The sequence below is a fragment of the Nannobrachium achirus genome (genome assembly GCF_963921795.1).
Source record: "Nannobrachium achirus genome assembly, chromosome: 11".
NCBI lineage: Eukaryota > Metazoa > Chordata > Actinopteri > Myctophiformes > Myctophidae > Nannobrachium > Nannobrachium achirus.
The window spans coordinates 49,964,989-49,987,863 of record NC_137820.1 but is presented as its reverse complement, the minus strand read 5'-3'; the positions used below and the strand labels follow the sequence as shown (position 1 = coordinate 49,987,863).

General features: G+C 42.5%; 1 protein-coding gene across 1 annotated transcript in view; it reads right to left on the bottom strand.

The window, feature by feature from the left end:
• map1ab (microtubule-associated protein 1Ab) overlaps positions 1 to 22,875 on the bottom strand; it is a gene marked incomplete at both ends in the record, with an annotated part of 71,089 nt that overhangs the window by 5,267 nt on the left and 42,947 nt on the right. Inside the window, 3 exons of the mRNA XM_080737142.1 lie at positions 545 to 9,318; positions 10,591 to 10,728; positions 11,259 to 11,341. Coding sequence (XP_080593268.1) covers positions 545 to 9,318; positions 10,591 to 10,728; positions 11,259 to 11,341 — 8,995 coding nt within the window. The remainder of the gene's footprint in view (positions 1 to 544; positions 9,319 to 10,590; positions 10,729 to 11,258; positions 11,342 to 22,875) is intronic.

Below are 22,875 nucleotides of genomic sequence, written 5' to 3'. Positions count from 1 at the left end.
CTGTGACTCTAGGACATGAGAGGAGGTAGCATGCTCAGATTCAGGTGCACAGCTTCCCTGTTTTTCGGGATGGAGTGGTTCAGGTTTGGTTGGCTCTTTCTCTTTATGTGTTTCATCAGTTTTAGCGATGGTGGCTTCAGCTGATGTAGTTATGCAGGTTTCATTATTTTTGACAGAGATAGGTGCTGAACTCTTTTGGTCTATGTCATCCTCTTTCGTCATTTGGGGAAGTTTAGAAGTGGGGCTGACTACTGATTGAGTTACACTCACTTCCTCCTTTTTCAGGGGACTTGGTTCGGATGCTGGAGTGCTTCTATCTACATCTTCTTTCTTTGGTACTTTAGGGGTTGTTGTATCATCCGTTTTACATATTTCTTCTTTTGGGGGAAGAACTGTTTCAGGAGATTTTGACTTTTCACACAAGTCATCATCTTTTGTCTTGAGTATGGAAGTGGATGGATGATCAGCTGTAGCAGTAGATATTCTGTCATCTTTAAGAGGGACTGATTGAGATATTTTGTTGGAGTCATCCTTGTCCACTAACTGAGAGCTGGAGCTCATGTCAGATGTAGCCCTGCAGATTTCTTTTTCGGATTGCTCTCTAGCACCTTTCTCCATATCCACATCGCTGGCCTCCTCTTCATCTTCTTCCTCCTCTTCCTCATCCTCCTCATCCTCATCATCACCATCAACTGTAAAATCTTCACCTTCAACAAGTAGTCTTTTATCGACCATGCCAGATGGAGTAGCATCCCTCTCTGGAAATTCTAACATAGACTTACAGGTTACTGAGATTGCCACCTGACTGTTCTCTGTAGCAAGAACATTGTCATCTATGTGACTTCCTGAAAGTGCGGCAGCAGACGTTGAAACACTGCCTTTGTCTTCCTTCTCCACAGGCAAAACCTGCGGGGGTAGAATATCTTTCTCTGCTGGTGAGTACCGACCGGAGGGAGACCCTTCTCTTTCACTGTCAGAAGTATCCCTCTTGTCTTTCATTGACTCAGAGGCCGTTTCTCTATCTTTCTCTTTCTCTGTTGTTCTCTCACCCAATGGTATGGAAGTAGTAGAGGCTTGGTCACTGAGGTGCGAGGGTGTTTCCTGTCTTGGTGAGGGATCTGGTAATTGTGTGGTAATCGTGCTGGTAGAAACCTTGTCTCCTGCAGATGGTTGAGGAGCAATCTCCATCTTCTCTTCCTTCTCCTTCTCTGTTCTTTCAGGTTTGTCCTCTTTCGGACCAGCGGTATAGGAGCAGGACTCTGTAGCTTGGCTCATTTTGTTGTCTGGCACATCTACAGCGGCACAACTCTTTTCCACATAAGGTGTGTCTGGTCTTTCCTCTCTTTCTCTCTCTTCTTCTTGGCCTTTCTCTCTGTCTTCATATTCAGGGGAGGCAATTGGACTGTGATGGCTGCTTCGTTCGCTCTCTGTGAGGGATGTGGGGCTGTAGTCAACCCTACTGAAGGACAGTGGTTCTTCTTTATAATGCTCATCCAGGAGATACATGGCACCTCCAGACTCTGTTGGGCTCGCTCTCCTGTTATCATCAGAGCCTATATCAGAGGCGTGATCAGACCCTACAGACATCTCACTTCCTTCTCTCGAGTCTGAATCATGGTCTTTCAGGATAGGTTTCTCGTATGGATCGTATTTGGAAACTCCAACTAGCTGCATCTCTCCGTCTAGGCTTCCACTGATCATCTCCACCTCTGAAGCTATTTTCTCAGTGCCCTCTGCTTTTGCAACAGAACTGTCTGATTTTGCACCATCAACATCACTTGATGGTGCATCTCTGGAAATGTTGTCAGAATCTTTATCTAACATAAAGTATGAACATGGTTGCTGTAACCCTGGAGAAGCTACCTCTCGCTCTCCTTCCATTTCCCTCTCTGCTTCCTTGCGTGGTTTCTCAGCTTCTTTCTGAGATGCTTGCATTGCTTTGTCATCTGTAGTGACTGCTGAGCTCGTCAAAGCTGTTGCTGTTTTGTCAAGTTGGGACGGTTCCTCCACACTGCCATGGCTGTCCGTGCTTGAAAGTGTTGAACTCATGTGTTGGCTGTCTGTACTGGATATTGTGGAAAACATAGGCATTTTTTCTGCAGAAATGGATTCTGGGACTGGTTCCTCTTTGGCCCTCTCAGAAACCGGTTGTTCCTTAGAAATTAATGTAGATGTTGTTTCCTCCTTTGATGAAGTTGTTGAATCTGACTGGGAAGGTGCTTCAGATAGGATTTCCATTTTCTTATCATCCATTTCAGGCAAGATAGTAGGTATGTCTTTCCCCAGCTCTTTTATATCATCGTCAATAGAGGGTTCCTGCATTGTAAGAGTGGGAATGCTCACTGTTATCTTCTCAGAGGTAACCTCCTTAGTTTGGTCACCTGACACCTGCTGTGGTGTTTGAGATGAAACAAGGTCTGACGAGGTAATATCGCGTTCTGAGTGACAGGGTTCAATTGACAGAGGTCTGGAGCCTGCCCCACCCATGCACATGTCCTCTTCCTCTTCTTCCTCCCTGTCTTCATCAGAAGAATGAACCACAAAGGCTGGTTTGTGATCTGATTTTGATGTCAGCAGTGGTTCTCCTGATGCTGTTGCTGCAGTTTGTGTGGCAGCCTTCTCCTGAAGCTCCTCTTTCTCCCATTTCTCCTCTTTGGTGTGGTCAGCCTCAAGTAAATCCTCCTTGTCTACCTTTGTCTCTGTGATATCATCCTTCTCTTTCACCTTGACCTCACACACATCATCTGTCCTTTTCTTTGTCTTCTCACCTTTGAAGTCATCCATCTCAGCACATTCTTTTTCCTTCTCCTGTTCTTTCTCCATTTTCTGTTCTTTACTCACTTCGGCAATGTGCGTGTCATCTTTCTCTCTCTCCATCCTCTCCTCTTGACTGCTGATTACTTGAACTGGTTGATCTTTTTCCTGCTCTTTTTTCTGTATGTCATGGACAGTGGTAGAAGCTTCACCTTCCTCTCTTTCCTCCTTGTTTTCACTTGATGAAGCCGCAGTCGTGTCTTTACAGCTTTGCTCCTCTTTTATTGGAGTAGCATCAGAATCATCCCTTTCTTTCAGTGTTTCCTGGAGCTTATCATGAGAAGTATCTTCTGCTAGCTTGCTAACTACAGAAGCCTCGCTAATCATCTCAATGTCACTCTTCAGTTTCAAGGCTTCAGACAAAGGAAGTTGTTTCTCTTTGTTCTCCTCTGTGCTAGATTCAGGCATGGGAAGATCATCTCTTTCTGTCAGTTTTTTCTCATCCTCTTCCTGTTTTTCTTTCTCTGCCCTCTCGCCTTTCAGACACTCTGCTTGGTTTTCTGCTGTTTTCACCTCCTCAATATAAACTGTATCCTTGTCTCTTTCTCTCGCCCCCTCTTCCATCTCAATTTTCGTATCTTTCTTTTCAGTTGTAATAGGTTTAGAATCACCTGTTTCTTTGTTGTCATCCATCTTGAGAGGTTCAATGTCACCTTTTCCTTCCTGTCCTTCCTTTTGCATGTCTTCTGTTTCTGTTGATTTGATAACTGATGTATCCTCCTTTACTGGCTCTCTATCCTCCTTCACACCTGGGACAGATTCAATATCAGAAGCATCACTCTTATCCTTTACTTTTTCCTTTTCGTCCTTTTGTCTTTCCTCTTTGGTGGTTGTGATACTACAGCCCTCATCCAATGAGGTTTCCATTTCTTCTTTGATAGGCTTCACATAAGAAGTCTCCATACTGGGTTTTACACCAGAAGTTTCTTTACCCTTCACTGTGATCTGTTCTTCTAATCCAATGTCTTTTCCAGCGTCTTCCTTCATGTCTTTATCCATTTCCTCTTCTTTGGATGGTTTGATGGCATGAGAGTCATCTTTACTGACATTGTCTTCTATGGTAGGTTTAGCGGCAGATGTATCATCCTTACTAATATCTTTCTCTTCTACCATTTCCTTGCTTGGCTTGGCAACAGAAGAATCCTCTTTGCTTGGTTTGTCTTCCTTGGAAATATCCTCTGTAATATCTTGTTCTGTTTCTTCTTTGTTAGGTGTAATAACAGAAATATCAGCTATGTCCAATGTTTTCTCATCTTCTCCCTCCTTGGTGGGCTTAACATCACAATAATTGTCTTTATCGCTCTCTTTCTCTGTTTTCGTGTCTGATTGGACAGTGGAAGTATCCTCTTTACTTACAGTTTGTTTATCAGTGGAAGTTTCCTTTTCCGATAATTCTTCCTCAGTGGCTTTGACAGTAGATGTATCTTTTTTCGTTCCTTCCTCTGTTACTTCTTCTGTGGTAGATTTTACAACAGAAGCATCAACTTTACTTGTGTCTTTCTCTAGCTCTTCACTGGTGGACTTCAGAGAGGAAATTATGTCTTCCTTTGTATCTTCTTTGGCTGATTCAATAGCACAAGTATCATCTTTCTTCATCTTTTTTTCCTCGTCTTCCATGGAGGGTTTGACAGTATCTTCTTTACTTGTGTCTCGCTGGAGTTCTTCTTCCTTGACAAGAGTCACAGGAACACTGTCCTCCTTACCCTTTTCCTCTACCTCTGTCTTGGCTGGTTTACCAGTGGTAGTACCATCTTTACTTATATCTTTCTTCTTTTCTTCGTCTATTGAGGGTTCAGAAGTAACCATATCATCTGGACTACTCTTTTTCTCCGTTTCCAGTGTCATGATGGGCTTAATATCAATATCTTCCTTTCTCACATCTTTCTGCTCTTCCTCAGATGATAGGGAAGTAGAAGTAGCATCTATGCTCACTGCCAGCTCAGTGTCTTCCTTGGTGGTGGCTTTGACAGCAGAAGAATCATCTTTGCTTGTATATTTGTCTTTCCCTTCTTCTATGGTTGGTTTGAGGTCAAGAGTGTCATCTTTACCTGCCTTGCTGTCCCTTTCTTCTTTTTCCATGATGATTTTAGCAGCAGAAGTATCATCCTTGCTTGTTATTTCTTCTCCTGTGGTTGGTTTGATTGAGGAAGCATCAATTGTTGTCTGTTGATCCGTTACTAACTTGTCTTCCCTTTCTGCAACAGGTTTAAGATCAGATGTAATATCCATTTTAATTTCTTCTTCTATTATTACATCTTTGGAGGGTTTCATATCAAGTGAAGGGTCATGTTTGATTGTCTGCTGTTCATCTCTCTCTGTTTCATTTACCTTTTGTTCATCTTTAATGGAAGGCATCTCAGAGGTATCATCCTTTCCTGTCTCCATCTTCTCTTCTTTGATGGGTTTGACATCTAAGGCATCTTCACTTCCTGTGTCTTTCTGCCCCAGCTCATCTTTGACTTGTGCCACAACAGCAGTGGTGTCCTTGTCCTTCTCTTTACCTGGTTCCTCCTTGATAGCTTTAACTACAGAGGCATCTTCATCTGTGTCATCTCCTTTGTCCTCTTGGTCAACATCCTGGAATGGTCTCTTCATGGGTGCTTTGGGAGCTTTTTCTTGATGGTCCTCGAGCTCTTTATCGTCATGCCCAGGGTCCTTATCTCCACTGAGTGATTCTTTCCCTAACATAGGAGCCTCGACCTTCTCGGTTATTGAACCAGTAATGTGAGGCACTGTCGCTTTATGTTGGCTCATCAGGTTTGAAGTGTCAATTACAGTATCTTGGCTGTCCTTTTCTAAAGGCTTATCCAAAGATGGAGTATCTGCTTGGTAAAAATTGCCATTCTGCATGTCATCAACTGCTTTTTGGGTCATATCGTCCAATTCTGCTTGATACTTGTCCGCAGCTTTGATGGCTATATCTGGGACATTTTCTTGTATTTCTTGTATCTTATCTTCTATTTCTGTATCCTCTTTAATGTCTTTAACTTCATCTTTAGTAGCTACAGCAGCGTCATGTGTCTTATCCTCTATTTGTACTTCATCTTTCTTTACATCTTTATCTTCTGGCGGGGTGACTACATCAGAGAGCTTTTCTTGTTGTTCAGGGAAACCTTTTGCTTTTGCCTCTGCAGGTGACTGTGGAGCAGGTGAATGTGCTGCACTAGGAGGTCCAGACTGTGTGGGCGAGGCCATTTTCATAGTGCTGTCATCTGGACTAAAGCAACGCTCTTCACTCTCTGATGTGATTGAGCCAGATCCAAAAGGTTTTGTTGGTGTAATAGATGATATGTCTTTTGGAGGGACTGTAAGGACAGGCTCATCTTTAGCTGATTCAGTTTCCTGGACAGCCTGTGACAAAGGTGATACTGAACCAGAGATCTTTTCAATCTTTCCTTTATCTTGGAGGATTTGTGGTGAAGCATAGGCCTCCTGAAGTTTCTCAAGTGAAATATCAACATTTGGAGTTTGGTCTTCCTCTTCCTCATCTTCCTCCTCCTCTTCATCATGAGCTTCAGGGGCCTTGACAGTGGACTTGACCTCAGGGAGCTGTGAGTCATCAGATGACTTAAAACACTTGTCATCCTCTAAAGAAGAACTAGGTGAGATGGTCTCAGCAGAATGTAGGTACTCTTTGCCATGGGTGGATTCCATTGCCAGAGAGCTTTTAACTGTCTCTTCAGTTTGAGGTGCTGTGACAGATGCTACAGACTGGTCTTCAGCAATAGAGGTAGGGAGCGAGGATAGTTTATCATATTCTGTGATAGATGTTGCCGAAGACACATGTTCTTCCTCTGCCAATGGAGCAGCAATAATGTTAGTGAACACTGACACTTGCTCCTGCACACCTGGTATAAAGCCTTTATCTATCATCAGGGCTGCCGCCTGCATCTCCCTCATGCCGTGAATATTTACAAAGGAGCCTGTCTGGTCTGGAACTGAGATGTCATAAGTACCAACGTCATACTGGAGGTGTGGGATCCTGTCCTCCGCCTCTTCATGAATTTCCTCATCAGAGATTGTCTGCTCTGTTTCAGAGTAGCCAGGAATGGTCTCATCCTGGATATAAGATATTGGTTCTGCTGCCACAGCTCCAAGGGCAACTGAGGTGATGGGAACTGTAGCTCCCCCCACATGTGACAAGTATCCCTCTTCCTCTTCTTCATCTTTGACTGTAGCTTCAGGTTCCACTGCTTTGCATTCCATGACCTGGTCCGTTTGTTGTTTCTCAGCATCTTCAGGTTTGACTTTGATCTCCTCATCTGCGATCACGTCCAAATCCTCGACTTCCTCCAGCTCAGCTTTTTCAACGGCGTCTTCCTCCTCCATCTCTTCTTCTCCTTCTGGATCCTTGGATAGAGTTATTTGGAGCTCCTCTTTTGTTTCCAGCTTAGCTGCATATTTGTCAGGTTTTTCCATTTTCTCCTCCTCGTGCTTCCTATCAAGCCCATTGTCTTTTTCTTCTTCCACTTTGGCCTCATCTTCTTCCTCTCCTATTCCCATGTCTTCTTCCTCCTCTGCCATTTCCCTCTGCATGGTGGGCGCCTTTTCTTGCTCTTCCTCTTCCTCCTCTTCATCCTCAATGGCTGCTCCCTCATCCTCAAACTTTTCTCCATCCTCTGCTTCTAATTCTTTAACTTCTGTGGCTGCTGCTTCCTTTTCAGGAGACTTCGGTCCAGGTGGTATTTCAGGGACTGTTTCTTGTGTGGTTGCCTCTGATGGGGCTTCAACTCCTTCAACTTCCTCTGATGATACTGCCACATCCTCTGTATGTTTCAGTTCTTCAAAGTCCTTGGTGAGGTCTTCTGGAGTGGAGTTAGTTGACACACCCACTACGTTACCATTCTCCACTGGTTCAGGTTCAATGGTTTTGGTTGTTGTTTCCTCTGGCTTAGGAACTGCTGTCTTGGCTGCTTTGACCTTATTGGTCTTGGCTTTACTTGACACTTTAGCTTTGTGCAGTGTCTTTCTGACCTCTGGTGTTAGAGGCTTTAGGTCAGGCTTGGTAATCTTTCTGAGCTCAAGTTTGGATCCATCCTTCTTCTTGTCTTCCTTGGATTTTCCATCCTTTTTCTCATCTTTTTTAGCTGAGTCGTCTTTCTTTACTTTCTTGATCTCTTTCTTTTCTTTGTCTTTTTTCTCATCCATTTTCAATGCTCTCTCCTTTGAATGCTTTTTTACAGACTTTTCTTTCAAGAGTTTCTTCTTTTCAGGCACATCAGTCTTAGATTTGAGTGTTTTAGTTGTCTTTTTCTCCTCCTTTTTCTCGACCTTATTTTCTTTCACAGAGTCACTCTTTGGCTCTGTAGTGACCGATATTTCATCCTGTCCATCACTTTCTTTCTTCAAGGTCTTTGCAGTGGTCTTAGGGGATGATTTGAGGCTTTCCTTACTGTCTGTTCTTTGTTTCAGCTTTGTCTGCTTTATGACAGAGGGCGGAGCCCCAGCGGCAATGTCCTTCTGTGTGGCTACTGGATAGCGCAAGAAGTCAAGGTGTTTTAACTTTTCAAGCCCGTCCAGGATCTTATTCTGTGGTGCATTCCCTGGGAACAGCACCCTGACGATCTTCTCTGAAGGATTGGCTGGCAACCAAACGACTAAAGCTGTAACTGATGTCAGATAGGGCACAGATATTTCTCCTTCTTTCCCATTGGGGAGAATGATGCCAGTCTTGGCCTTGCTGTTCCCAGCCCACTTCTGCATTAAGAACTGCATCTCTTTACTCTCCTTGACGGGGTTCAGCACATACATATCCAGCTTGCCCACTCCCATCTTGTGGAACAGCGTGATGGGCTCAATAGTGTTGCTGACCACACGTAAGAGGGGCTCGGGCTTGACTCCCAGTTTGTTCAGGTACTGCAGCGTGAGAGAGGCCTCTTCGATGCTGCGCTTGACTTTGAGATTTGACTCTGTCTGGCGTAACTTCTCCGGCACATTAAAGAACACTACCCCGACCTCTGGCGAGATCAGGTTCTTCATCCAGTCACTGTAATTAGTTGATCCTTGTGACTGTTCCTCCTCTTGCTCGGCTATCTTCCTCTGGAGGAGCCCGTTGATGCCGGGGAGATTGTCGGCGCCGATGTGTGTGAGCAGAATGGAGTCGATGCGATCCAGGTGTCGGACCAGCTTCCAGAAGCACGACCTCCGGTCAGAGCCTCCGTCCACCAGGATGTTGAAGCCATTCACTGCAAAAAGAGCAGAGTCCCCCCTCCCTCCAGGGAAGATGTAGCAGCAAGGTTTGGACAGCTTGAGGAAGCCTCCGGAGGTGGGCGGCTCCAGAAGGTCGAACGGCGAGGGCACGTCGACCGTCTCAGAGATGTACTCTGTGAACTCGGTGACGCCCTCCATCTTGGGGAGCGTGGGGTCCGAGTTCAGTCTGTACTCCAGTAAGTCCTGTAAGTGATGCTGCTCGTGCCCCAGGGAGCTCCAGCCCGCGTCCCCGCGGCAGGACACAGTGAGTGTTGCCTGCTGCTTTGGGGCCGCTGTTCCCAGTAAAGCACTGACCTGAAGAACACATGATATGACACAAGCAGACACAACAAGGTCAGGAATGATGTATGAAAGATTCACACAGCAAAAATAATGTCCCTACTTTCAGACAAGAAAATGTCAGAAGAGAAGGTGTGGGTGGATTTGTGTTTGTTTTTAGGCTGAACTGATTTGTGGCCTAAAGGCAGATAATACCTTGCTGGACCACAAACCTGTAAAACATATCCACAGAAGAGAATTATTTGATTCAGCTGGAAAAAGGAGAGGGCAGTGTCAGAGTGAACTATTTTTTTCGTCTGTACAGTACTTCTGAAATGTATTTTGGTACAGCCTCATAAAAGGTTTCAAATGATGAGTGCTTTATGCCATTGCAGCTAAAATGGAGGTGCTGCAGCATCACTGAATTTCACAGTATGAAGCATATTGTTGCTGTTGGGTAGAAACCTTGTATGTCCAAAAGTATACCTTTTCAGGAACTGGAAACAAGAACCTGTGTTCCAATGGAGCCAATGTAGTTATTATTTAGTCACAAGTTCTTGTTTAAGGGCCACACCTTCATATTGGTCCTCCTCACTAATGCTCATAAGATGGCACCATTTCTGTCTTGGTCACTTGGTCTGTGTCTCAGAGGAGTTTAGGACAGTTTAGGAACCTGCCTAGCCTATCGGTGACATCATCAGTAGGCAGTTATGGACGTTTCAAACAGGATTTTATTAATGCTAGAACAATGGCTTCTATATCAGTGTGATGCATTTCCAGGGAGAGAAAGGCTGTCATGTATTTTGGCTTGCAATCTCCATGGATGATGACATTGGTAGGCAGGTTTCTGAACTGTCCATAGACCCCCAATGAGATGCAGAGTGAGTAGATGGAAATTGTGCAATCTAATGAACATTAGTGGGGCCGTTTATATGAAGATAGGATAATAATTTTCAGCGGTTCAATATTTACAAAAACACAGACACCACTTTCACATTCAACATTTCTAGAAATAGGAAAAATAGCAGATTCTACAAGCTCACAACACATCACGATGCAACGCATTGTCAGCTTATACAGTAAATTAGCTGTGAGCTTGAAGATGTTTGTTCATGACACTGTTGTATGATGAAGTAGGGCATTAATTGACAAAAACACAAAAAAATTAAATGTAAAAAAGCAACGATATTACAGTAAATGTGTGCGAGTCACCTTTTATACAATAACCTACAACGTCACCAGGGCAGTTTGTTTGTAATTTCAAACTTTTACATACGGTATATTTAGCATGATCATGATATGACTCACTCCAGGATCAGCGAAGACACGTGAAAAGGTCTGGTAGGTAAAAACCCCAGTTTGAAGAAGAAGGTCACCGTGATCTGAGCTCTGGCCACTCAGGACCAAGAGCTTCTGGCCTGCAGAGTCTGTGACCAGAGCCTGGATCTGGGACAGAGAGAGAGAGAGAGAGAGAGAGAGAGAGAGAGAGAGAGAGAGAGAGAGAGAGAGAGAGAGACCAGTGAAATACACTCAGAGAGAGAGAGAGAGAGAGAGAGAGAGAGAGAGAGAGATAGAGAGAGGACGGAAGTTGAGATGTATGAGAGATAAAGAGTGAGAGATACAAAGAAAGAGACAGACATTCAGTGACAGAGAGGGGCGTCAGAAAGAAGGAGAGAGGCAGAGAAATTGAGAATCGACAAAACGTTGTCGAGGTTGGAACAGCGGCCAACCAAAGAAGTAACTATAATCAATAATCAATGTGATGGAGAGAAGTGAAAGATCTCTATCTGGACGTAGGCTAATCTCTGTAATCACTAATTCAGTCCAGTTGTTTGTTTTCTTATATAGGGTATTTAGGTAACAGAAATGTTTTCATCAAAAAGTAAAACACAATAATTGAGTAAACAAAATAACTAATTTACAAAAGTGAATAGCACCAAAAAGCACCAAAAACATAAGTCTACATAAAGTATTACCTCTGATAAAACGGTGTCCTCTGAGGGATTGACAAGGACAACTGTCTCCAGGACATCACTTCTGTGATGAAGAGTCCTCTGTCCTGTGTAGCACAATTCAAAGAACATGAGGGGAAGAGCACACTATGCAATAACCATGAGTGTGTAGGGGTCCTTAACCACTTATCTGTGTCACATTAGACTTGAACCGCTTTAACCGTTATTTTATGCTTTAGCAGATCTATTTGTGAAAAATCTTGACAATTTGTGCAAGTCTTTGAATATATTGACCCGATTATATAAATGTCTTCTAATTCCTTCTAAGGTTTTTGGAAAAATCATGTTTCTATCATCAGTGGCGCTCAAACCTTTTAATGTCAAGGACCCCTAGAATTATATGTATTTGACCCCCATCTCAAAAATATGTTGTTCCAGGGAGAAAGAAAGATTTCAGTTTAAATAAGATATATTCAGATATTTGCCAAAAATGTTCAAGATTTTTCAAAAATAGCAGATCTACAAGCTGTGAGCTTTTTTTTTTTATAGCTAAAGCATAAAATAATGGTTAAAGTAATGTTTATTTGAGAGACAATATGGGTCAAAATGTTATATGCTGTTTTACCATGTAAACACAGGGCAAAGTTACATATGCTTGACATGTCCGAAGTCCACCCTGGATGCAGGACAATTTTACATGGCCTGCAGCTTATGTCCTTAAATGTATTATGTACCGGTATGTCCTGCCAGTATTAGGTGAGATGATAAATATAATATATATATATATATATATATATATATATATATATATATATATGTGTGTGTGTGTGTGTGTGTGTGTGTGTGTGTGTGTGTGTGTGTGTGTGTGTGTGTGTGTGTGTGTGTGTGTGTGTGTGTGTGTGTGAAATGAGCAGATACTCCCTAGAATTTGTAAGGATTCATAACGGCTTGTTCCTTGTGTTGTTTCACTCTCAAGATTTTAAAGAAAGGCAATTTCCATGTTATTTATGTACATTTCTGATGGTCAAGATTCAATTTATCCCCCGAGTAAGCAGACAGGCTCTATTAGCTCAAAGGTAAAAAATGTCAGCACTTGTGTGGGAAACCAGGAACATAGTGCAGAATAGGACATACTATGCAACTTTAAATAAAATGTGTGAAATGTGTACATTCATACAGTATGTTCAAGGTTCAAGGTTGTACTTTATTGTTACGTCTTTTGTACAGGTACATAAGAGTAAAACTTGTTTTGTTTGGGGTCCTTCAGACAATGCAGTGGTATATCTAAAATAACAGCAAACAATATAATAACAGCAAACCTCATCTAAAAAAATAATAATCTAAAAGGGGTAATAATAATAAGACGTAGACGTAGAATGAGAAAAGAGCATCCTCAAATGTACATGTGCATAAAGTTTGGCATATTCTATACGCCAACAGCATATTTTTCCAGTAGTTGATACTGTACTGTACTTAACTTTTTTGTAAACATCTTCACATTATATGTTCTATGTGCAACAGGTTAGTATATTCAACTTCACAGTATACATTTATGTACAGTAGGTGCAATTCAACTTCACAGTATATCTTTATGTGAAGTAGGTTCACAAGGAGGGGACGAAAAGGGGGGGGGGGGGGCTAGCGATTCCTTTTGCCCTGGATCTTTCTCGTTCTTGACAGATCGTTCATGTGCCTGATTGTTCGTGAAAAGAAGCTTTTTTGTGACTTTTTTATGTGACTTTAATTGTTATGATCCAAAGGTACCGTATGATAGGCGATACTGACGTTTGGCCCCCTTTGACGTGAATGTACACACATACTGTACATATATCTATATGTACAGTACACACAGTATGTCTAGAGCAGATGGGTGTTGTGCGAGGACCTCTTTGTGTCAGGTAGGTTTACAGTACCATACTGCATCCTGTCTCATATGTGGGGCAAACACTATATAGAGAGACAGGCAGCCCACTGGAGCATCAAGACAAGAACAAAAAGTTGGAAGAGGAAATGGGTCAGAGATGTCTGGTCTGCTGGCAGCACCATGGAAATAACTGACTGGCCCAAACACTGGGAATATAAATTACAATGTACTTTAGAAATGGATACAGTGTTATGCTTGGGAGGTTAGCTTACATATCAGATTCTAAGATCTAACAGCAAATCTACAGGTTAAAGTTTTCATTTTGTATCTGTTTATCTCATGGATAATGCATCATGATTGGCCAAAAGAAGCACCAAGCACCTTATAGATAACCTGACACAGGACATGGCAAGAGGTTAACAATGGTTAACTAATTTAAATAAGGTCTTGAAGTCTGAACACTACAGCACCAACACCAAACTGAGACTATATCAGAACTGAACAGTGTCCTGTCCACCATGCTATATAGAATCAGGAGCCAAAAAGGGTGTGTCACTCACTCATACACTCATACTGGTACAGTGGTACAAGCAGCCACATGTTGACACATACCGGTAGGACATATTCCACAAAGACTTCACTAACATAACTAGAAGCAGTGCTCTTCCGAGCACAGGTCTCCACCAGGCCACACAAATCGGCCTGTTATAGCGCCACCATGAGGCTGATTTAAAAAATGTGGGGCAGAGGTTCTGAATTAGCATCCAGGGAGTGTGTGTGCTCAGTTTGGCAGCGATCGGGCCAACGGCGCCGGAGATTAGCTGGTAACAACCAGGCCACACAAATCGGCCTGTTATAGCGCCACCATGAGGCTGATTTGAAAAACACTGCTGCTCAGTTTGGCAGCGATCGGGCCAACGGTGACTGAGATTAGCTGCACACAAACTGCGAGGACACACGGACACACGGACACACGGACGGACGGACGGACGCACGGACGGACGGACGGACGGAGGGGAAAACATACTCTCCCTCAGCCTTCGGCTGGTGGAGACAACAATACATTCAATTTCACTTCTATTGTAATGAATGTCCTAATCCAAATGTTACTTGCAATGTACATTTGTGCAAGTAACATTTTGACCAGCTACTCAGGATTTTTAAGATGCAGTTTTTGTTTTAATTAATTTGGGGTTTTTATTTTGGCTCTGGAGCTGTCAACCTTGCACACAAACAGCCTATGGAAAATACTGAGAATGCTTTGACCTAAACAAACAGCAAACAAGACAACATGGTGACCATCATTATGATAAGGCAATGGGAATTGATTGGGTCGGTTTCGTGTTCTGAAGAGAACAGGAAAACATGACACCAACTGCCCTTCACTGGACATGGTGTCCAGTGAAGTTGGTGTAATGATTCTCGTCATCAGGTCGGACCTGAAGGTAAGCGAAAAAGAGGCTGGCACAAGAACACCTGGCATAGGACAGTGGAGGGAGAGCTGAAGACCCTGCATCACATCTGCAGTACTACCGTATAAAGACACAAGCCCAGCAGGAGTGAAAATCCTTTATGGTTGCCCGACATAAAGGGCAGTAATTGAATTATTAACACTTCTTTAGAGGAGACTAAGTTAAACCTCGGTTTACCGCTGGAAATAAGGAAATATCACAGCCTGATATAAAGGTCTTCCATCACTTGCTCAGAAAACCCCACATCAACCCATAGAAAACCTATTATTAGTGAGCTATGTTATTAGTGGTAAAGTCTTATTAGTTTCAGAGTGAGGCCAACAAGGTTAAGAACAATGCCATATATATCTCTATAGGTATTCATCATTACAACCATGTGTCAGCACTTCCATCCATTCAGATGTGATGCCGATCTTTTAATTCCCTGTTGTTTCAGCACCAAAGCAGCCTCTAATTATAGAGGAGACTAATAATAGGGGAGATCTCAGTGACTCTGCTACATCCCCTGAGTTTGCAGTGCTATGACATGTTTTTAGAGGGATCTGCATTATCAAAAGCCACCTGCTTTGAAATAACCACTGAGTTCTTAAACTGAGTTGCTGATCACCAACAAAGTAGAGATTTATTATGGATTAATGTGACAGTAGAAATGGAAATGTGAGAGCGCAGTTAGTTTGAGCTGTCCTCTGCTTTCCCAGTCTCAGTCTTTTTTGTACAGTATGTGCTTACTTAAAAAAATAAAAATAAAAATTTTGGTTGGACCACTGTTGGGGGGAAATGTATATAGAAAATGTATCCTATATGCACATTGTTGACAGTATTTTACATGAGATTGATATGCTGCAGCATAGACGGGTTTCTTGTTTACAAACATTGAGACTAAATGCACAGCTGACTGTATCATGTAATCAATTCCGTCCAATCCCCAAACCTGTTGTTTTGGGGAGCGCTGGTTTCATTGGCTAATTTTGGTACGGACCCTGCGCACCCATCTAGTTTTATCAGTGTAACGTGGACCAGAAACCCGTCTATGGTGATTTGTGTACAGAATATACAGTAGATTAATGGCTGTGTGGCTGTGCTCTGTCATTTTTTTTAAATGCAGTAGTGTAGGTGGAAGGCTGAGCAGAAGAATAACTCCACATACTGTATGACAAGATCACCATGTATCATGGAAAGCATTCAAAATGAAATACCAAAGAATTGAATAGAATAGTGAAAGCAACTTCATCAAAAAGTATGGTAATGGTGCCTGCAACGCCTGTCCTGAAATACAATATAAAACTACCAACGGCTAGTATACTGTACATAATAGATAATACTACCCTAAACCTGTCTGCCTCTCAGCTTTTGTCTCAGGAAAGTTAAAAATACAACAGGAGAGAATGCATGGAGCAGCCGCTCTAATCTAATCTGTTGTTCTGCAGTGCTGCATTGATCTCTTCACTGGCATGATGTAGGAATACCCAGTTTGATCTAATCCTATCTTAAATATTAGTTCTTTATTGCAGTACATATTGGAGACTGCCGGGAGAGACAGACTGGATAACAAGTGACGCAAACTACGACATCAGCATCAACAGTTCATAGCAATGCAAAACGACTATTATCAGTGCAAAATACAATGACGTCTCTTAGACACTGTTGTGCAAAATGTATTCAACTGTAGTTTAAACTGTTTGTTGAGATGTCTGGAATGGATATACAGTATTATTACAGCCCACTTGTAATAATATACTGTACATCTGGGCTGTATTCTTCAAAAGTCTGACTGTACCCTGTGCTGTTTTGATTTCTGCCTAATAAAGTATTCAATTCATCAGTGAAGAATTATGTGCCCAATTTCAGAACATTTACAGTATATTCGTTAATTATATGAATAATACCATATAAGAAATCAGCATATGATATCTTTCTGAGCTGGATAACTGTAGGCCTAAGAGAACTACACTGACAGAAATGTAATCAAAGCGGAATATTCTGATCCTATATACAGTATGTCAGTATTTAAATATCTAACAAGCCTCTACCATGAATTGTACTGTTGGAATATATGTATTGTTATCTTTGTGTCTGGTGTTTGTTGCGACCGTAGGTCGCAGTTTACTATCAGAACCGTCACATCTTTACCGTATTGTCTGTATGGGTAACGCATGTGTTTTTTGTTGATTGACTCTGCACGCTCTGATCACTGTGATGCCATTTATTTCCATATATGGAGATCCCTGTGATGCCAGGGGAACCAAATCCCTTTAATGCCCATATATGGAGATATGGAGATCACTGTGGTGCCAGGGGAACCAAATTCCTTTTATGCCCATATATGGAGATCCCTGATGTCATCAATATTAAGCCCATATATGTGAATGCCAATATATAATCACTGTGATGTCAGGGGAACCAAATCCCTTTTATTGCCATATATGGAGATCCCTGTGATGCCAGGGGAACCAAATCCCTTTGGCCAGATTGCCAAGACATGGCGCGACCTCACCCTTCAGGGCGAGGTCGCTTTTCGCCCTTAGGCGTCTTACTGGTTATGTAATGATTAGTATCATCTGTGTTTAATAAAGTTTGCAACTGAGGTAACTATTGAGGTGAAAAATCGGGCCTGCTCCGTAGGCATGGGGAGAGTGAGGCATTGGGAGAGTGAGCCTTCAGCTGAAAGTGCTCACCCTATCCTGCAGATCGCCATAATGTGGATGGAAGGGGTTAACCAGACTGGAGTTTATTTTGTCCCTAATCCCCCTCTCTGCGACTGACTGCAGCCTTTCTGCCGGAGTGCACAAGACACTTGGCACTGATCGGTCAAACAGTTTATTTGTCCAGATCATCCCTGGACAAAACGAGCAAATAGACAGACAGAGATCTGTAGACGTGTCGCCTCTTACAGAGCCATGCCATACAAATAATACAACTCTAGACGATGTGTCTCACTCTAGAGTAGAACTGACTCATATATCCCAAGACCGTGTTGTTGTTTTCTTTTTATTAGACTTGTCAGTATCACCACTGCTAAACACAATCAAGTGAGTTTATTCAACCAAAGTGTGCAGTGAGACAGCAAAGGCATGTTTTCACTACAGTTCCGGAATTTTTCCTGCAAAATAATTAGCATAATCATTTTCAACTTGCCGGGAGTTTAGTTTTTTGGGTGTTTTCACATGACCAAAAATGCTGGCATAGCAATAAAATACCTCGTTTTCACTACAGCATTGTCGCGGTATAAGTCCGTGTTGCCAGACTTTGCGAGAGAAATAAGCAACCAGGTGTACGAAAATAAGCCCCAAAAAGTGATATTATCTAGGCCACACAAGCAATTTAAAACTATAAGCATCGCCACATCAGCTACTTGACAATTACCGATCTAAAAGATCACAACAAATAAAACGCAGCCAGAAACGATCAATATATACAAGCAACTTTACGGAAATCAAGACCATAGTCGCTTATAATTAGCAAACATGGCAACCAGTGCGCACTGACTGTCTGGACGCTTGGTCGCTTGCTAAAGCAGCAGCTCGTCGTTCGTCTCTCCTTTTCTCTCTCACCAATGGACAAGTTACAAGAAATATTCTTCATGAAACAACACATGTGAACCTTATGTGTCACATAAGGTTCAGAAAGGATCGCTTATGCAACGTGTTGCACATGTGGGATTGTGGGCTTGTTTTTTTTTCTTCACGCGTCACCGATGGATGCTGGTCATCCACTCGACGAGAAACTATTAACTAAATGATGCCACTCTTTGAGTTGGTAGCTTCCAACTTTCATCACAGCATAGGCCAAATGAGCGCATTGCGTTCCAATCAGACAAAAAATAGGCTGAGTTGGTAAAGATTCCAGCTTTTACAAGTGCATCGCGTCCTGTACTCCTGTCTCCAGAGCGGACTTGTATCAAAACCCACACAGCTTAATTACAAATAGGCTATAGAATAGCCTACAAATAATTCTGTGTTTGGCAGGCTTACATAACATTCGAATGCAATATGGATTCTGAAGCTTTCAATCCCAAATGCAATGCTTTAACTGTTAATATTGGCTCCTTGCACGCACCTGCTTGTCCGAAAAAAGTAAAAATCACGGTATGCCGTTTTCACTGTGGGGAAATGTGTACTCTCCCGGTACTTTCATCAAAAATTACTAGGTATTTTCCCGTCACGTTTGGGACACCAAAACTCACGGAAGACAAAATAAGTGGCCGTTTTCACATGCCGTGAATTTCAAATTTGCCGTAATTTTGGAAAAAACTTCCAGAAGTTTGACTCAGTGAAAACGGGGCTCAAGTAACAGCATCAAGCACTGTTCTGTTGTGTATCGTTGCCATACCCTACAGCCTTTTACCCTGTTTGTTTGTTCACTAGGGTTCAAGCCATCTTGCACTTGTAAGTCACTCTGGATAAGAGCATCTGCTAAATGCCTACTTTAGCCATAATAGAAAACATACATGAACACTGTCAGGTTTTCAGCAAGTGGCTCAAATTCATCCCCACAAGGACAGGGCTCCCTGCAGGACATTCATGAGGCTGCTTTGCTGAAGAGAATGCTGGGACAGCAGTGTTAGAGGTCGCCTGCACAGAGGACAGATGTCACAGCACAATGACAGAGGACAGAAATATGCTGCATGTCAGTGAGGAGATATAGCTCCAGTCAAGAAAGACTTACATACCTACGTACCCATCCGCCCAGCCTTTCATCCAATCCATCCATCTACGCACCTAACTACCTGGACAACCTGGAGGCATTTAGGGGGGAAATCTCGCTCTTTCGAACGACCATCATTTCGACAACGGAGCGTGTTAGCGACTCACCCCACAGAGGTTAGGGTTAGGTTTTGGTGTCGAAAAGATGACACATAGAAACAGCGAAACGCTTCCACATTTAGGAATAAACAGCACTATGAATGATTGTTTTTTTAGATAGGGGAGAGCGGGGTAAACTGAGACAACGGGTAAACTGAGACACCCCCTGTATCTTGGCAATGGAACACATTTGTGGTCATGTGACCATTATATTTTCAAGCCCCTTGAATTTCCCACTTGCCATGAAGAGAGAGACCTGATAGTGCTGTAGAAAACATGCTTTTTTCACAAAAATGTGTTTTTTGCATGTAAAAGTAAATTTTCTTGCTTGTAAAAGTAAATTTTCTTGCTGTCAACATAATCAGCTGTTGTGTCAAAGCAAATTGATGTAGGGAGAACATTTTATATCATTCATGTTGATGAACTACCAACTTAAAACATGTGATAGATGATAGCTGAAGATTACCCTGAATTGATAAAAGATATCCCTTTTCCCAAAATGTGGCTGTGGGGTAAAGTTAGACAATTGCTTCGGGGTAAAGTGAGACACTATCTCACATTATCCCAACATGATAGACAGAGAGAAAGCTGTAAACACCTGATTAAAGGGTGTACCAAACTTTTCTCAGTTGATTCTTATGTTTTCTTCCCTGTAGAATACATTTCTGATATAATTTGTTTGTATTGTGCATAATTAATGAGATAATTAGCATATTTGACTAAATTTGACTAAATATGATAATTATCTCATTAATTATGCACATTACAACAATATACTTTGCAGAAATGCATTCTACAGGAGAAATTACATAAGGATCAACTGAGGAAAGTTTGATAAACCCTTCTGTCAATTTTTTGGGGGGTTTTTCGTTTTTTTCTTTCTGCCCATCTATCTATCTATCTATCTATCTATCTATCTATCTATCTATCTATTATTACATTCCTTTAAGAGCCGCGCCCACACTCCACACAACGGACATGCTTGAAGCCTCCACAAAACGGACATGTTTGAAGCCTAAGCCAGCCCGATTCGCCCCCCCGTCGCCATGGTGACCGCCCTGCGCCCTTCATTGGCTCGCTCACCCATCCCCCCAGGCTATGGGGCCTGCAGCAACATTCCAACACTCCCCCAGGCACATCCCCCTCCCCAGGCTATGTAACTGTGTCTTCTATAGCAAACAGTGCTAAACTCTTCAATCAATCAATCAGTCTATACAACAACGTGAGGTCTAGAATTGAGCGGCCGCACAGCGGCCGCGAATTTCTAGTGTAACACATTATTTGACACATGAGTGGAAATGACAGGACAAACCCTATGAAAAGAATGTCTGCTATGTCCATTTTTGTATTGTGCATATTTAACCTGGTTAACTGGGTTTTTGTGGTAGTTTTAAAGTGAAAAAAGGTGAGTGGATCACTTTACCCTGTTGATTTCTCTGGTTTGTCTCAGTTTACCCCGGTGCTGGGGTAAACTGAGACACAAGACCACTTTTTTTAAAAGAATCATATTTTCACTGCCTTTTGTCTTGAATACATTCTGATAACTTCCATTGTTAGGAAACATCCCAAATTACTGGGAAATATGTACATTTTTACTGATATATCTTTTAGTTCGCCTAGAGGGGAGCAAATGTAAAAAGTGTCTCAGTTTACCCCGCTCTCCCCTACAGACGAGACAGGACGCTGGGGGCAGAAAGAAGGAAGGACATGGAGTTGTCCTGCTTTATGGGGGACTGCACAGCATGCATCCCTTGTCCCTCGTCCCACATATTGAGATGGTGTCGCTTTGATTGCGCATTTTGATTGGCTCTTAGCGTTAAGCTGTCACCGTCTTTGCTGCCTACGTTATGCTCAACGGGGAAAATTGCAAGTCACCACAAAGTCACAGGCAATGCAGATTGAGGCAGAATATGTAGAAAACTACCACAAAGGAAAAGAAATGCAGCTACAGCAAAGACAGAAACTATTTAGAGCTGGATGAAGCCAGCTTTGTTTTGGCAAACGGTGTGAAGTGACACAGTGAGTCTCACAAGTAAGGTGTGGATCAAAAAGAGATCTGGCGCTAAGTTACAGTAACTGTGAGAATGTACAACTAAACTTATGTAAGCAAACCATTTAGCATCATTTAAGCGTATATGAATACTTTTAATACATAGGAAAGTTCCATGATATAAATGTATTTATTTTTCATTTTTTGAATATTGTAATGTTGTATTCAAGTCCATAAATCAAACCTGAGATGTTGCTATCAGCCTACATACAGTACCAGTATGATTTGTACTGACACTGGTGCAGCTATGAACTTCCAGAAGATAGGAAGGTGAAATAAAGGAGAAAGAGAAGAGAAGAGAAGAGAAGAGAAGAGAAGTGAAGAGAAGAGGCCACATAATCTGCTGTTAGTGTTTGTTTCCCAGCCCTCTGGGTGACCTCTGTCTGACCCAGCAGGGTGGTACACAATGATACGAGTGACAACAAAGACAAAGTGTCTGAATCGTTGCTGTCCTCAAAGAGACTCCAACCCACTGACTATGTCCATCTGGACACATACTGTCTGACATCACAACCATTACATCCCAGTACAAAACTAATGGGAGTGTAAGGAGCAGTGTCCAAAAATGTGTTTTGCAAATATCGGCCTGATGGTGGCGCTAGATGGGACAGATTCATGTTGATGGCATGACTGTAGAGATACTGTGTACCGCTTTGCGTGATTTTAGGGCAAAATCTGTAGGAACAGTGTCCAAAAATGTGTTTTGCAAGAATCGGCCTCATGGTGGCGCTAGAAGAGGGCCATGTGAGAAATGAGGGGTGGAGGTTGTGGTTTGGAAGGCAAGGAGTTTGTGAGCAAAGTTTGGCATGGATTGGGGCAACGGTGGCGGAGATATGAGTAGGGGAAAAGTGTGACGTGACTGACAGACAGCCAGTGGAGGTGGTATTAGAGGAACATTACACTTCTACAACACAACTGTCAATCAATCCTCTGAAGAACCCCAAACAGAGATTCTATAATAACAATAAGACATCACATTTAAGTTGAGAGCATTTTCACAAATCAGTCGTTTCCAGTATTACCAGAGAGGCCAGCAGCAAGTGAGCCGTAGCTAGCCTACTCTGATGGTTCTGAATTAGAATTACATCAATGTCAGCCACCCCCGCCTAATTATCCAGCAGAACAATTCAACCCACACACAAACAGGAGTCATTCCAGCTAATGCCTCGCACAAACTGCACAACTTTCAAAGTCGTCAGATAGTCGTCAGATCGCTGTGCAGTTCACACTGCGCAATTCTGTGTCTTGAAATCAGGAGGTGCCTGGACCGACCATTCTAGTATATTTTTAAATGTTTTGTTTTACTTGATGAGAGCAACTGTGGTAGCCAATTTCCTCTGAGACTGTTTCTGCATGACAGACAGACAAACAGACAGACAAACATCACACTGGTAGCTGTAGCACATCGTCACAAGTTCTCACAACACACTGAGTGCTGGTCACAACTTACAAC